The sequence below is a fragment of the Ambystoma mexicanum genome, chromosome 1q (genome assembly GCF_040938575.1).
Source record: "Ambystoma mexicanum isolate Mex_15411 chromosome 1q, UKY_AmexF1_1, whole genome shotgun sequence".
NCBI classification, from domain to species: Eukaryota; Metazoa; Chordata; class Amphibia; order Caudata; family Ambystomatidae; genus Ambystoma; species Ambystoma mexicanum.
The window spans coordinates 420,985,193-421,001,880 of NC_090922.1; the positions used below are offsets into that span (position 1 = coordinate 420,985,193).

Here is a 16,688-nt window from a genome sequence, read left to right on the forward strand (position 1 = left end):
GTACTTTAGTAAGACTTTTGCAGCTAGGATACCCGGGCAAGGTTCAGACCAAATCAAGGCCTTCATGACCAGTTCTGTTTTAATGGCAACAGGTAGGCCTCCTGAAGGTCTACCACAAGACTCAGCTGATGCCTTCTGTAAAATAGATTTGTAGGCTGGTTAATCGGGTGATTTGTGTAGGCATACTTCTTGAAGCATTACTATGTCATATTGGGAGTTTTCTGTACTATCTGGGATCATGTAAAACAAGAATGTGTGGCCACATGAGTTCCCAGATTAGCACCTCCAAAGATCTTTTGTTAAGTGGCTCAACCCTGGTTAAATAGATGAGATCCTTGAAGTTAGTATGGAGGGTAGCCACGCCCAATACGTGACTTCTTCTGCCTTATTAGAATGATCTAAGGAGAAGTGAACTGTTCTCTTATTTTTGTCAAATAGAGGGCATAGGATCTTTAGCCTCCTCTCCCCCTGTAGTGACAGTGCCCTCTATCAGTTGCGGTGTCGGAACAGGAATTCTCTTTTGTATAGGTGAGGTATCCTTTATATGTGGCCGGGGAAAAAATATCTTGTAACCAAGGATCAGAAAATGTATTGAATCATCAAGTAGCATTGATGCTACTGATTTAGATTTTAAGTGATAATATAAAATATCTGATCTCTTGGGGTCAAAATATTCCACCTGAAGGATGTCCCCAAAACGTAGTAATTTAGACGTAGCAAATCATCAAACAAAATTACACATATTGGTGTATATGACAACTCATGTTCTTTAGATCTGCCATTTCATTTGATAAAGTGGTATCAGTACAACAGGACTACTTGCTCTTCTTTTGAGGATAACATCTCTAATTTAGAAATCTTTTCTAGCTTTTAAACCTTCAATTGCCTTGACAGCCAGTAAACGGGCTTTCAGGGGGAATGTGCAGAATGTATGGAAAATCGGAGCAAAACAACTGTAGAAATGTTGGTAGCAATCTTCAATGCAACATTGATGCAGAAACCACAGTTCTTTACTGATTTTACTGGGCAGGTCAAAGCCAGGGTTCCAAAGAGTGGGGGTCACCTGCAAGCAAACCTCTGATTTGTCTCCATTAAGTTTAAAGAAATGTAAGATCATTCACGCCGTGATGGCCAGCATGCGCTTCTAACTCAGCAGTAAAGTCATCAAGATCCCCGTCCAGTGCTGGCGGAGGGTCTGAGTGTTCCCAGCATAGAGGCACGTGTCTGTGAGATCCTTCATACACTGTACTTGTCATGGAAATTTGCAAGATTGACTGATGCGAAATGTACAATTTGCCCCAATACATGAATCTTCCTCTTTGTGAGCAGCCGCAAGAAATATATTTCGTTTTCCTCAATCTCTAATAGGCCTTAAGGCAGACTTCACCTTTCCACTCTCTCCATGCCGTGGTGCCAGTCCCACACTGCACTGCCCTTCTCAAGGCTTCAGCCATATCAAGCAAGTCACATTTTCCATGCTCTTGCAGAGTAGGCACTCAATGCCATCTTCAAGCTTGGCCCTGAGTGCATGCTGATATACTGTGCTGCCACTTGTATGCGCTTCATGTGCAAAGCATTGGAAGTGTAAAGGTTTGAATAGTGGAAGTTGAAAACCAAAGCAACCTTGAGCACTAGGTACAAACATTTCCTTCGATGCCTTTTAGTTAATGTGAACTGTTGTGGGCTAAATTGCATAGAATGGCCTCTAGTTTAGAAACAAAATAATAGCCTGACAATTTGTACAACATACATTAATGGAGAAGCAATCTGCCTCACAGCTTAGGTGGCTGAAGGGACCTGACAATGCCTGTAAACTGGAGATGCTCCAATGCATTTTTCTTGTTTTCTCTTTAAAAGAGGTAGTACAGATTACAGTAAAGTAGTGTGTTTTAATTGTAGGCCAGTGTAAATATGAAGTTAAGTAAATTATAAAGTAAACCATCAAACATCCCTTCATGATGCAAAATGACACTTTGTTCAACTTAGCATTTGTATTATTATTTTGTTCCAATTGTTGGTCCTTGTGGGTAAAATGTGTTCACAGTAAAGGCTGATTGCTTTCGTAGCCTATGAGATCAATTGTTTGATATGATCAAGACAATCCTTCCAAAGGTCAAAGTCCTGAGGTTCAGATACCCAAGACAAACCCGTACCTTTTTTAATTCTTTCTTTTTCTTGTTTTTAAATGTCTGGGCTAACCAAAGAAGCACGTAGAATCGACACACCAACAACTGAGTACTGTGGTTGCTCACCCAATGGCCTTGAAAAATCACAGCCACTTGACAGTTTTGCTCCTCCCTTTTAGTGCTTCCCTTTAATAAACCCCTTATTTTCTATCTTTGCTCAACAGACAATAGTACACATTTAGGTCAATCGGTGCACCTCAGCCAATTCCAATAAGCCACTGTACCGTGCCCTGGTCTGCACAACAGGTTTTAATGACTTAAGTAGAGCAGTGACTGATCACAGGGAACAAGCGAAAGGTGACTGATAGAACAGAACAAGAGACCTGTGCTACCATGAAACCAAGCAGACCCAGTAAAACCTACAAACACCTTATAATGCAAACTACTATTTGGAGAGTACCCACATAGGTGCAGACACGGGGGAGAGAGGTGGGCAGTGAAATGAGTGGCAGTAAGACACGTGAATAGTGGTGTGTCTATTCAGAGTTCATTCCGTGGTGGTGCTTGTGAAACAATACAACTGTGTTTGCATACAACAGTTCTCCCATATCCAGCAATGAATGACCCCAAGTACATTTTACAGTAGTATTACTGTGCCTCTAGCACAGGTGCACACTGACCGCTTAAACATATTGTTATGCGCTGGATACTCACTTGCATATGGTGCGTTGTTGAGTAAAAGGCTGTGCTGAGGTGACCATGCTTTGTATTCAAATACTGTGAGGAACTCATGGAGACAGTTCAACACACACTGTTTCTTGGGACTTTAGACTTTGCCCCGCTTGGGATTCGCTTTCCTTATTTCTTCACTTCCCTTGCTTTCTCAAATTGTCGATCAAAGTCTTTCGATTGTACTGGGATTTTACTAGACCTCTTGTATGACCACTTTGACCTCTTTCTACGACTCTCCTATGGCCTTTCCATAGTTTTGCTCAGATGGGGATCGACCAGAGTCTCTTGAATTATCACCCACGTGGTGCCGTATTCCCTCTGCATCTGGTCGCCCGTCAAGACTTCTAACAGTTACACAGTTCACTAATCTTGGTTCAAACTTGCCACTTTGCTTTTCTCATTCAACACAGCCTGGTTCTTATCAATTCTCCCCTGGACCCACCAGCTGTGATGTACCGCTTGGCTTTTCTTCTTCATTGGAGTCAAGCTGGTACCACGGTCGCGGGAGCTTCCATTGCTCCTGCTTATCAGCTTAGGCTTGCCCGGTGTACAATTGACATCTGCTACAAGACCCTGGTGCTATCGTTTGCGGTCTTAGACTCTCTCCCACGAAGGTTCTGCGAGTCTGGGACAAAAAGGGCAAGGTCACTTCTCTCCTGGCCACCCTCTCGATTCCTGCTGCCTTTCTCCTTCGCTTTAACTGCTGCGCCTACTTAGCCATCTTGTTGGGATGTCTGCTGTGCTTGCCTTGCTTGTACTGTGCTCCTTAGCTCCACCTTTTATCCCTGTGGGGAAGGGAAAGAGTGTCAGGTGTGTGTGTGATTCTGATCAATTGCCTGACTTTGCCTGACCCTTGTATTGAGAAATGTCAGGTAAATTGCTCTGGTGTTAGTCCATTGTCCCTTGTGTTGTGCGAAAGTGTTAAAGTTAGAAAAGGGGTTGGGCAGTGGTTTGGAATGTCCTACAAAAAAGGATGGGGAAAAGGTGTTAAAGGAAGGGGATACCGTGTCTCACCCATCGTGTCCCACTCCCTGAGGACCCCATCCAGTAACATGGAAATGTTGCATAGCCCAAGGTTCTGTACAATCTTTTCACAGTTCTACACTGATATTTTACCAGATGGAGATGCCATACCTACCTCAGCACCACTAAGCAGCCATTAGTACTTAGTAATTCCCACTGGATATGCAAACAGCTGCCTACTCACACACCAGCCTCACTCTGATAAGCTACAGCCTTATTCTGCCACTGTGACTAGACAGTGATATTGTAGAAAGTAGGTCAATAGTCTTTCTATTTATGGTGGTTCGGGGGCCTGACTGACACAAGGAGAGGTGGGGGGACAGGGTATTTATACTGCTCCACCAAACTAGCCCCCTAATTTAAGGAAAACCTTCACATATTATACAGAAAGCTTGGTGGACAGTGTCGTAACCAGGTGGAGCATCAACCTTTAGCTGAATCAAATTTCCACACTACAAAGGGAAACACGTGTGCAGCCCTATGTTAAAGTAGTGGAACAGCCAAACCGGTTAATACTGCACAATATCCATTAGAGACAGTAATTTATCCGAATATATACATTTTATTAAATTGATTAACAATAGTTAACAAAGATCCTTCAAAAAAGGCAATTCATATTTAGCGACACAATACAATAGAAAGTGAAAAGTGCACAAGGAAAAACTCAAGAAAAAAATCAATAAGAAAATACATGGGAAAACAGTGACAACAAAAGGGACCAGAAACAATCAGGTTCCAACTTAAGAATAGAGAAAAAATCACTAATCAAAAAGCATTCAGAGGGATGAAATTAGTACCCCCACATTATACTTTAAAACTCAGTACTACCAAAAAACAAAAAAAACTCACAGTGCATCATACCCAATCAACCCAACATGTTTCATTCCTCATACAACCACATCACACACAGTAAAGGGAAATTCATCAGGGGCAAGTATTCAAAAGACAAACACAATTCACAACAATTGTTTTTGCAACTTTGAAGGCTAAAAACTCCGGCCAAAAGGCTGCCTTAAAAAGGTTGTGCAGTTTCTCCTGGTCATTACCAGGGCTAACCAGTAAAATATACTGTAAATGTAATATTGTGGTTAGACAATGGACAGAGGTGGTCGGTGCGGCCGACTTGCTGCCAGCACCGTCAACTCGGTCTCTGATCCCGCCGGGGGTAGATGCTATCCACCTTGTTGGGATTGGATAAGCATATTTCGAGCCACTTCAGCGGAAAAGGGATAGCTTGGGTCTTGACGGGACCGACCAGTCCCACCTGCATCCAAAACTGCACTGTAAAATTCACCTCATGCAGCGTGCAGAAAATCAAATCTCAAATTCAAAAGTGAGTTTGTGCAGCAGGGAGTCGTCTTCAAATGGCGAGATTGTCAGGCGATTTAACAAACCCTCATTCGGTCAGAATGCCTGACGTACACCTGATAGGGTCTTTACCGGGGGTTCAAAGTGCCCCCTCTATGCAATAATGCTGCGGCGGCGTCTGCACAGGGAACCTAGAATGAAGAAAGGAGTCCTCGGGGGCTTGGGCAGTGTATGATGCAAGGGAACAACTGTGGTTGCACTGCCCTGTCCTGTATATTTCCATGCACAGTTATTCAGCCACTGTGAAAAGTGTTTTTACATGACCTGTGGCTTTGCAGACCATTTCACCTACAGCTCTCATCATTGCTCACAATTGACTTTACTGGATGACGGGAGTTCTATAAGTGAGTACCTATGGAGCCTTCCCCTGCGTAAGGTTGGGATCACTGCTGCTCGCTTCCCCCAAAGCTCTAATCCTTTGTCCACCAATGATCAGACTAGAAATGCCCCTGAATGCATATATGCCAGGGCACAGTGTGCCCATATGCCCTGTGCTCTGGCCATGCAGGTTACCTGTGCTTCAACCTCTGTTGAATGACAAGAAGACACCTACTGGTGGAATGATAACCGTTCGCACCGCTGTGTCAGCCATGTTTTTGGACATAATTTGGCACCAAAAGAGAGGCGAGATCCGTTGATAAGATGGTAGGTTTGGGCAAAAAAGAAAGCGCTATGTACAAATGCTGCTCTGGGCCTGGAGGATAGCTCAGGGGCAACGGGTTTGTCTTGGAAGCAAGACAACGCAGATCAACGCAGGTTCAATTCCTGGGCTTGCGCTTAGAAACCGGTCTCCGGTATTAAGCACATTATAAATTAACAATTTCTCCCTGCATTCCTCTCTTGCATTCAGGTCTCTCTCCAACCTCTTTTCTCTTTTCACTGCAAAGTTCAAAGGGGGTAATGGAGAGGAGAGCAGCAGTAATCCTCTCCTCCACTCTTAAGTGCCAAAGGTCTGAGTGGGAGTGCTAGGCAAGACATTTCTTTTCTTTTTCAAATAATTTCAAACCAAAAATAATTGGGAATTATAATTTTATTAAGCTTACTATACTTACTATAGTACGCGTTCACTTAAATCATATTATAAGACAGTCCTGCAATTCTATTGCTAAACAATGTAACCTGTTACATAATGCATAATTACAGTATTACTACTGCATTATCGTGATTGTTTTCAGTAAAGTTTAGGTTAGTGTATCTAAATCTTATAGTGTCGACTATATTTCATTTTGTGGGGGAATATGCGTCTTTTGTGGGGGAACACTTTGGAAAAAATGTACATGATCACACGGATAAACGCATTTGATGACAAACCTAGTTCTGTGGCCTGCTGGTTTGTAATTGTATACATCTATGCAACTGGTGCGCTACCCATTACCTGATCCCATACTCCTTCACATTCTATTGTGTTGCTTTATTCCAGCTACCCTGAAAGTGAGATGGCTGCAAACTACAATATTGCACCTAGTTTGCCCAGTTTTCTGCCCGCTGCACCATCCACTTGCTTAGTCTCTTACTTTCTTTCCTCTTACATAATGAATACACAAAGCTAACAAGATGTTAACGCAAAGTAGTGATCAATAGTTCCATCCAGGCTATACATCTACAGATTTACTGCACTACCATAAACTGTAGTTAGCCTCCAGAGCTCGCTTTGCTCTATGATTATGATTGCATTATATATTAGAACCTGCGGGAGAGAGCTGGCCAAACTGTTTTCAGAGCCTTTTTATCGTATCTATTTATTTGTGTCCATTCATGCAGCTAAACTTATACATATTACAGACACTCAACCAAGGCTCACAAAGTGTTTTGGCCCACACAATTAGATTTTATGAAGGGCAAGTTCCATTTGCAGAGGATCTTTTAAACTTTTATTTAACATTTACTTTATTTACATTCCATGTCCAATACTGGTTTCACTGTGCATGGCTGGCCTCTGGGTGGCAGCAGTGAGCCAAACATAAAGTGGGTTTGTGGTGACATGAACCATTTTCCACACAAAGTGCATTGACATTTTTTGTCATCTGTTGGAATGAGTCAAGTGCATTTCTCTTAGGTCGAGTCAGTAAACTAAGTTACTCGACCTGCAGGTGTAGTGAAATTATAAAGAATAAGCAAGGCCTGACACATCTCACTAATATCTTACTTCAGCGGTACACAACTGCTGTATTGTTGCTAATATTGTCTTTGTTACAAATACCTTTTGGTGATATCAAAAATATGAGTACAATATTGCTAATCAATTTGGGTTGTTTGCTAATCAAGAACATTTTAATTAGCAAACTCTGCTAATCAGTTTTTAAAAACTAATTTAGGCCTTGCAGTCATTGAAGTGAGTATGAGATTCCTGACCTCGTGTGTGTGTGTGTGTGTGTATACAGAGGAAGAAGACCAAGCCTACAACGAGTATGAATAACAATAGTATACTTCATTATATGAAATGGAGGAATTACAAAAGAATAATTTGAGCTCCAAACCTGCTACTGTAGATGCGTTTGCAGCACCGCTGTTGGAGCAATCCACAAACTGCGTATGAAAGGTCACCATCACGATGCCCTTATTCTTTTTCTGAAAATAAAGACATATTGCCACCAATTATTATCTGCAGGGAAAGTCACACATTGCTGTATTTTACAGTTGATGCTCGAACGGCATCATTGGTCCTGATTCACAAAGGTCGGAACTGGAGAAAATGAAAGGATGCCAGTGAGCCTCTCTGACTTTCCCAAGCTCCCATATTCCTGATTCACAAATCCTAAAACGGAAGCATCTCTGAGACGCCCTTGGGCAAATGTTTGTGAATTTCGCTTGCAGGCAAACATCTCAAAGTTGCTCCTGGCATCTGTAGATTTGCTCTAGTCTAATGCCTTGTGAGTCGGGTATAAAGTGCCTTGCACGCATCTGAGGTGACCACCAGCACCTCCTCCCTTGCTGCAGTGCAAGTCTTTGAGTACGTCACCCATGATTTGGAGTGGAATGCCCTACCAGTGACATTGCCTGTAGCAAATAGCCACAGTGCAGCTTGAATTTTAGGGTTTTTATGACACCTTAATATTTAGGCGGAGGCAGTTCTTTTAAGCCTGGGAAAGCTCATATCAGTTGGCAAATATTGGCAAGCTGATATCATGAGCCTGATTCAGGAAGATTCAGGCACTTCAAAAAAGCAGATGAGCATTCTTTAGAGTTGCCAAATTTTGAGAAAGGTTCATGTGCTGGCTGATCTCCTTGTGTACTCAAATGTTGGTTGTGTGCCCTGGACACAAGAGCGCACGTCATTGCAATGGGATTTAAGACCCTGCTATGGTGAATCTACCTGTGCCTGGGAGAGACATGCATTTGGGAGAGAAGCCGTTCACAGCATCGCTGTTCACAGTTGAAAACCATGCACAGAAAGGAGAGAAAATGCCCTTGCCTGCATTGAGTATTTCCCTGCTCCTGTTCTTAATGCACATTCTGTTTGTAGATATAGGATGTGCATTTAAATCCCTTCAAGCCCCTAATTCAATCAACAAGACTGCGCCATTAGGGAGGGGTGAAAAGGCACTTTGGAAAGTCTGCATCTATTATGTACCCATTTGGATGCATCCAGTAAATAGGACATACGTTTTTTCTCACAATTGAGGACAAGCGCATCCGTTCTCTTTCATGAACAACGTTCTGCGAATTGGACCATTTATGTCTCTTATAGAAACACAAAAAGCTGTGCTGAAATTCTTTTTTCTTAAATTTGGTTTGATCAAAATCTGATCTTTCAAATAAATCAACAGCATAATACATCCAAGTAAAAGAGATAATACATGATTCATTAGATTTCAAAGTGATAATTTTTACATATCCTAATTATATACTAAATGAGAAATTCAGTCAATCATTAAAAGACAATTTCTCACATAAAACAATTCCATAAAATATTAACATCTGTTAAAAACCCTGAAAAATATGGAAACTGATTTAACTTCGAATTGGAACCTTTTAAAAAAAAAAAACAGGGTATACAACATTCTCAAAATCTCCGAAGTAAAACAGATTTCATTACCATTAATCATCCTTCTCCAGATATCATCTGGATAAGCTATTTACATTTTAAAAAAGTCCCAAAAATGTAGTGCGGCTATCTATCAATGCGGAGAATTCCACTAAAATATGCCTCCGAGCCTGTACTCCTTTTTACAAAAGCCACATTTGCCTATTTCAGGATCCAATGTTAAGGAGCGAAAAAATAGAACTTCCCCAGTTGTTAATACATGTAAGCAGAACCATAAGAATTTACTCCGAGAGTCTCAGCATGGGCGTACTGCATCAGACATTTCGGCAGCACACCCAGAGGTTTCTCTGTTGAAATGTGTGGGGTGGTAAAAATAAGTCAAGCACACAGGCAGCTTAAAATTGCCATTTGAATGATGTCATAATAACAAAAATTGCATTTTGCCCACCTACTTTGTTAGGATGAGAATACACTACTGTGCCTGAATGTTTTTATTTTTTTTAAGGCGCCACTGGTAAAGCTTAATGCACACGCACTTTGATTATTTTATTGTTTGTGTGCACCACAAATTAATGTCCCCTTTTCAGTTTTTTAATTAACAATAACTAAACCCATTGGAGTTTTTCACTGAAAATCTGGCTGTATTATTTTGTTGCATTAACAAAATAATTTCTTCCATTTTCAAATTATTCTGATAGTTCAAAACAGCTTTTGATGCATCTTGTTTAACCCCCCTACACTGTGGTGTGTCTTTGTGGTTTTTAGTTTCCCCCCCTGACTGGTTTACTGACTTACTGTTCGAGTTTTGAATTCAATAACTCATCAGAGACAAGAAAATTAAACAGTGCTATATGCCGCAGTGTCTGTCTGGGTCAGAGAACCCTGTTCATAGTGTTTTTCCTATACACGTCCTCTAGCAGAGCTGGCTCTCAGTGCTTCATTGGCTGGAGACCTTTCACTAGTTCTAGGGGGTGTAGTTCGGTTGCACCTACTGGTGTTTACTATGTAAAGTGTAGCACAGTCCTGCAAGCAGACATTGTTCCTATGGAGGAGATCATACAGGTGTTTGCCTAGATGGACGTATCTCCTGCCAACTGCCACATTCCTGAGCTGCAGCAGTGTATATATTCAGAAAAGGCAATTTTATAAAAACATTTCAGAATTCAACAGTGCCTGATCAGGACCCTCTGGGATCTCTGCACACCACGATTCTGGGAGCCCTTCCTGATAGGACCCACACGGAACTAATTAGGCCAAGCAGCCCGTGGGCAAGCCACTTTGCTGGTGTCCTCAAGACAAGGGTAGCACCATCATCTCCCCTGCCAGCCCCACTGCAGTTTCTCTGCATGCAGCCCACTACTCCCCATTCCAGCCATCCCTGCTCCCCTGCGTCCCCACCCTGCCTCCCCTTGATTGCAGGACGGTGCTGGGTCTTCTTCTGACCCACATGGAAGTCTTTGGGCCAAACAGACCGTGGGAAAGCCACTTCGGCTGTGCCCTGAGACAAGGGGAAGACCCCTCCTGACGGGGTGGGGGGTGATATGCGCTTCCAGCACCACCTTCTCCCCTGCCAAACCCTCTGCAGCTTCTCAATTTGCAGCCTGCTTCCTCCCAACACGCGGCCATCCCTACCTCCTTTCTCCCCCTCCCCCCACCCACCGTGACAGGCTTAGTGAGCGGGTCACTGGACACAGAATGCAAATCCTTTGGCAGAAGCCCCAGGGCAGCCTTGGCCAGGCAGCCGGCTGAGGGACAAATGAAAGGGCACCTCCCTGGGCACTTCCTTACCTGTTTGCCATGGGTGCCCCAGCACCTGCTTAGCCCGCTTTCTGCTGCAACAGTCAGATTGGGAATGTGCATTTGCATCTGACTGTATTTTGAATTTAGCTACTGTTTTGTTCCACTAACCTGCTTCTTTTCCCACTGGGCTAGTGCAGTAGGCCTGTATTTTGAATTTAGCTGTATCTTTGAATCTAGCTGCTGCTCTGTGCAACTACTCACCATAAATTTCCACAGGGATAGTGCTGCAGGCTTGCTTTTACTCCCGCAGGAGTTAGGCACCATTTCACCTCACCTTCCTGCCCCCCTTCCTATGCCCGCCTGCATACCACTCCCTATGAGACATCCGCTTGCACTCGCATCTACCCATTGCGGACATCGCTCTGAAGCGCGATTGCTCTTGGGTCTGTTGCCACTCCCTTCATTAAGGGGGAGGCTGAAGGTCCTCTGCCAAGCCAAGCAGCTCCAATTTCAGAGGGGCACTCTGGCGCACCAGAAACCTCTCCACACCTTCATACACAGTTGACTATTGTGTGCACCTCTGCAGAGCTCTTATGTTGGCAATGAATGGTTCCACATTTACACCCATCTCTTTGGAAGCCACTAGCCCGTGTTACACAAAGCACACATGTGATTGCAATGAAGGCCTCATGCAATAGCAATTCCTCATATGGGAGTATAACCAGCTCTGGCGCACTGCAGCTTTAAGGTAGTGCTACAAACAATACAGCAAGTGGTTTCACAGTACAATAATCTCATACAAATGCTTTGTTGGCTGTATCTTACAGCAACTCAGACCAGAGTCCCGGGTGAACAAAAGAATAGCTAATGAGTTTACAACTTCTGTCTCTGTGTGTGGGTGCCTCAAGTGGGCACCCACTGCTGTTCCTAAAGGTGGGCAAAGTGGGTGGCTGCCTGGGGCACAGGAACTCTGAAGGCACAAGATCAGCTGTCCCCAGATGGCATTCTGAGACTCATTTACAAGCTCAGTTCTTGTTTGTCAGGTTTTTAACGCTTTGCAAAGAAAGAAATAGGACAGCGCAGAGTTTGTCAGGTATGTTTTTAAAAATGCTTTAAAATTCCTGCAAAAATTACTATGCGCTGACTTTGCACTGTAAAAATACACTTTGCACGTTTCCATGAATCAGGGTTTGTTTCGGCAGTGCAAAGTCACTTTTCAGCAGTGCAAATTCACTTTGAACCGGGCAAATATTCCATGAATCGGGCCCCAAGTCTCCATAGTACAGCTATAAAACCCAGACCACATTTCTTTAGGCTCCCATTAATACATATCGGTACCCACTAGAGCCGGGAAGATATGTGGTCTAGTGCCTAAATTGCAGACAGAGCTTACAGACCGGCCTCACTACTTAACCAAGTGTGTGATCCTGGGCAAATCTTTTAATCTCACTGTGCCTAAGCAACCAAAATGCGGAGTCCCTAGAAGGGATTCAGTTCACAGTGTGCGTTATTAAAAGAAAAGCCTCACTCAGTTTACAGATTATAGTTATTGACAAAGTTAACAAGTATGGGCTGTAGTTAGTGAACGTTCTTTCTTTGTTGCAACACATTCATCAAATAAATGTTTTACATGCAAACATGTGAGTTAACCAGAAGATCCTGGTTACATGTGATGTTGCTAGTTGTTGAGAGGAGTTTCTGTGAAGTGAATAAAAAAAAATCTATATGCTCTAGATTTAAATTCAATTGAGAGAAAAATGATTGCAAAAATACATTAGTCAAGAGCAATAAATACTGGAGTCGCAGCAGAATCCAGGAGATTGGTATCTTAGACAATTAACATATACATGTGATAATGAAAGTTAATTCATTTAAAAAAAAAAAAATATTGATGTACTCTTGTGAGTCACAGTTAAATATGTAGCTGGTTAAATGATTCTCTACAATAACTCTTTATGGCAGTTATTTAATACATGTGAAATGCATTGCTTCAAAACTCATTTACTTCCAATTCAACACAAACTAAATGGGTTGGATTCTAAATATTAAAAACATAAAATCATTGTCCGGTTTAGAGATCAAATATTCATGACCGAGCCAGGCGTTCTTGTCATTGGTGCTTTGTTTCTACTCCCAAGGAAGCTGTGCAGAAATCCCTCTCTAAGTTAAATGTGCCCATATTTCCTTTCAGCTTCACCAACTTTGGAACCTGGCCATTCAGGGCCAAGGGGAATAAGTAGAAGGGCAACATGACACAAGGGCACAAACCTGACCGCTACTGAGCCAAAGAAACCAGATAAAATTCAGATTGTTTTGCTCGCTTTTTGGGGAGCTTTTGCAATCTGGACAAATTCGGATCTCTGACATACTACCCATCCCAAATGTTGTTGGAGGGCCGACGGGAGTAAGTAAAAGGGCTTTGCCATCTGTGTTTTCTTGGGTATTGCTTCAATATACCCAAGGTCACCATGACACTGTGGAAGGCCCACAAGTCTGAATACTGCTGAGCTAACCAGAAAAATGTGTCCTAGAATAGTGGACACTCACGTCCCCTGCACACTATCTGCACTGATATTTATCAGTCAAGTATAATCTCTATATAGGCAAGTCAAACAATATATGAATTGAGTTATTCTTAGTGTTAGGTTTTGCAATAGATCATAGATCACAGTTCATTTGTACAAATGTATGATAACACTTTGACAAAAACAAATGCAAATTAATATTTGTGCTAAACATATGAGGTAATAAATCCATACATCATATATAACTATATTTTTATAATACAAAATTAGCTTGATGCATTTCGGGATTCTAATCCCTTCATCAGGAGCAGAAAGTTAATCAATTTCATATACTACATGAATTTTAGCTTCACTTCTAGTCTACAACATAAGAAAAGAAGAACTTTGTAAGTCATATGTTTCAGTCATTTAAACATCTTTAATTTTTTTTAATTAAAATGCTATAGTTTACATTGAAACTTTTCATTTTATAGTAATCATCATTTTTCATATTAATTTTACAAAATTTAGTTTAGAATAAGCTTTTCAAATCCATAATGATATAAAATGTTAGACTTTGTTCTGATTTTTATTTCAAAATGTCTTCATTTGCAGAATTCATAATCTTAGACCAAAATTGTATTCTAATGTAGACCAGCTTTTTGCCCTGTCCAGGGGGATCTGTGCCCATCTTGCTTCAGCACCAAGTGTTGTATTATTAGTTTTAAAAAAGTTCCTGCAGACAGCTCTCTCTTGCTGTAACTCTGGACATATCATAATTAAATGAGTCTCGATGCTTTCCTCATTTTTGCAGAATCGACAGCATTTAAATGTGGGATCTTGTTTGATTCATACCAATCTAGCTCTTGTAGGCAGAATGTTGAGCCGTAAGTTCATGAACAAGGACCTGATTGATTTATCTGGAAAGATCGTCAAATATGCAGGCAATTGGTTAATTGATCTGACCTCCAATTCGCATGTTAAATTCTCTTGATATTTTGCTTTATCTTTCATGGTGGTTATCCAGTCATTGCGCATGATTTTTCCCTTTGCGTCTTGAGGTCTATCAATTAGCATATCTGCTGTTATTTCTTCCTGATCGAGGATTTTGGACATCTGTACCTTCCATTCCGTCAATGCTTTGGCACATATGGGGTGTGTTTTTGGCCTCAAGATGTCGATCGCCGGAATCTTCTCTTCAGAGATAATCTTACGGTAGAGATCCAGTTTCTTCCAGGTTACAATTGAAGCCAATCTTGCAACAGGGAAAGACGATGGTAGCATCATATTTTCCTCCAAAAACATCTTTAATGAGAGGCAAATGATTAGATATCACCGTTCAAATTACTGCTTCTTAATTCTTGATTATTCTTGATTATGCTTGATTGCATAATCTCATAAACTTGGTTGTATAATTTCGAAGGTGCCTGTATGTCACTGAAAACCTCTGGAAAGTACTCGAGATTCCTTTAAGAGTAATCCCATTACCAGTCATTCATGGTTGTCTGAATGGTGAAAAAAGTTCTAAATCACATATCTGTTTGTAATTTAGAAAAAGAAAATAAGGCATATGTCTATGCAGTGTTAAATTGTGTATTAGCTACAAGTGGGATTAAAGAGGTACATACCTCTGAGTGTAGTATGGTTGGCGAGTCATGTTGACAATGGCTCCTTGCGGAGTGGACTCTAAACGAGGGATGTCTCGCCTGTGAGAAGATATTTAAATATCTGGACATGAAGCTGTCAAGTAGTGAACGGGAAAGAGTCCAAAACATTTTGGCATGTATACTTTACTTACAAATTATACAGACTATAAAGTCTTCTTCATCTCGCATCTTCAGTGAGATCAATCACACATTCAAAACAGTTGCAAAAGGTTGTAATGATGTATCGTCATGAATACTGACATAAAGGGGAAATTATGTCACAATTAGAAGGATGTCTAATGTGATGCCTTTCAGGAAAATGATTGTTAGATCAAAAGTGCTGTGATGTTATGGTCTCGAATGGTAGAGCTTGTCTGTATGGGTTCAAATATAATTGTCATTTTATAAAATCTACATGATTCCTGTACATGGTATTAATACATATTGTTTCTTTCTATATTGATGTGGATGTAAATAACTATTTATAAACCACTATTCTGATTTTCACAGAGGTCTATGCATACATTGCCATATGAATAACAGAGGTGATTACAGATTTGCTTACTTGATACCAAATCTTTGGCGATACATAGTGTACATTTTGTCAACTGATACCACAAGGGTTCTAGTGATAATTGGTAGGATTGTTTTTTTGCAGATATTCTATTTCAAAGCCAACAAGTTTGTACAATGATGTTGGTACAACATTTCATATCGTGCACAAATTACGTTACATGATCATAAAGGTTACATGTATTTACAAGGTTCTTTTTGTTTAACACAGTATATAAAATGTTAATCTTGTTTAATCATCAAGCCATGATAGTATTTGCACTTCGTACTCAAGGTGACCGTTTAACATATGAATCATGGTCTAGGAATTACAAAAAAGGTGTCAATGAAAATTCCTCATTCATTCCAGTCGGGTTCAATGAGTCCAATTTATGAATCCAATACATTTCTCCCCTGGATAGTAGTGTTACAAAATTACCCCCTCTTGGAGGCATTCTCACCAGTTCTAATAGTAAGAATTTGAGCTGTGCTATTGGATGTCTCTTTTCCATAAAGTGTCTGGCTACTGGAGATTTAAACATTTTTGTTCTGATGTTGAATTTATGTTCAGTAACTCTCTTTAATGTTACGAGTTGTCTGCCCTACGTAGTAAAGTCCACATGGGCAAATGATGCCTTAAATCAATAGTTTGGAGTCATATGTTGCAAATTGTTGTAATATGATTTTGAGCCCAGTATATGGGTGTCTCATTGAGTCACCATTGTGGATGTTATTACAATGTCCACAGAGTAGACATGAGAATGTCCCTATTTTAGGTTTAGAGAGAAAGCCCTATGTGAGTTGTGTTTCTTTTGGCTCTAACCAGGTTGTCCTTGAAATTTCTACCACACGTGTAGGCCACCATAGGTTTTGTGAGTTGTGGATCTAGTCTCATTATTTTCCAGTTTTTTAAAGTAATCTATTGATCTGGTTGCTGTGTTTTGAGAATTTCAAGAGATTAATAAGTGTTGGATCTTCCATATGTACTTTCGGTGTAAGTAAATATTTTCTA

The 16,688-nt window shown here is 41.1% G+C and overlaps 1 protein-coding gene across 2 annotated transcripts in view; it reads right to left on the reverse strand.

The window, feature by feature from the left end:
* LOC138528210 (dipeptidase 2-like) overlaps positions 1-16,688 on the reverse strand; it is a 468,557-nt gene that overhangs the window by 74,271 nt on the left and 377,598 nt on the right. For both annotated transcript variants that reach the window (XM_069639676.1, XM_069639669.1), the window contains exon 8: positions 7,727-7,817. In XM_069639676.1, coding sequence (XP_069495777.1) covers positions 7,727-7,817 — 91 coding nt within the window. The remainder of the gene's footprint in view (positions 1-7,726; positions 7,818-16,688) is intronic.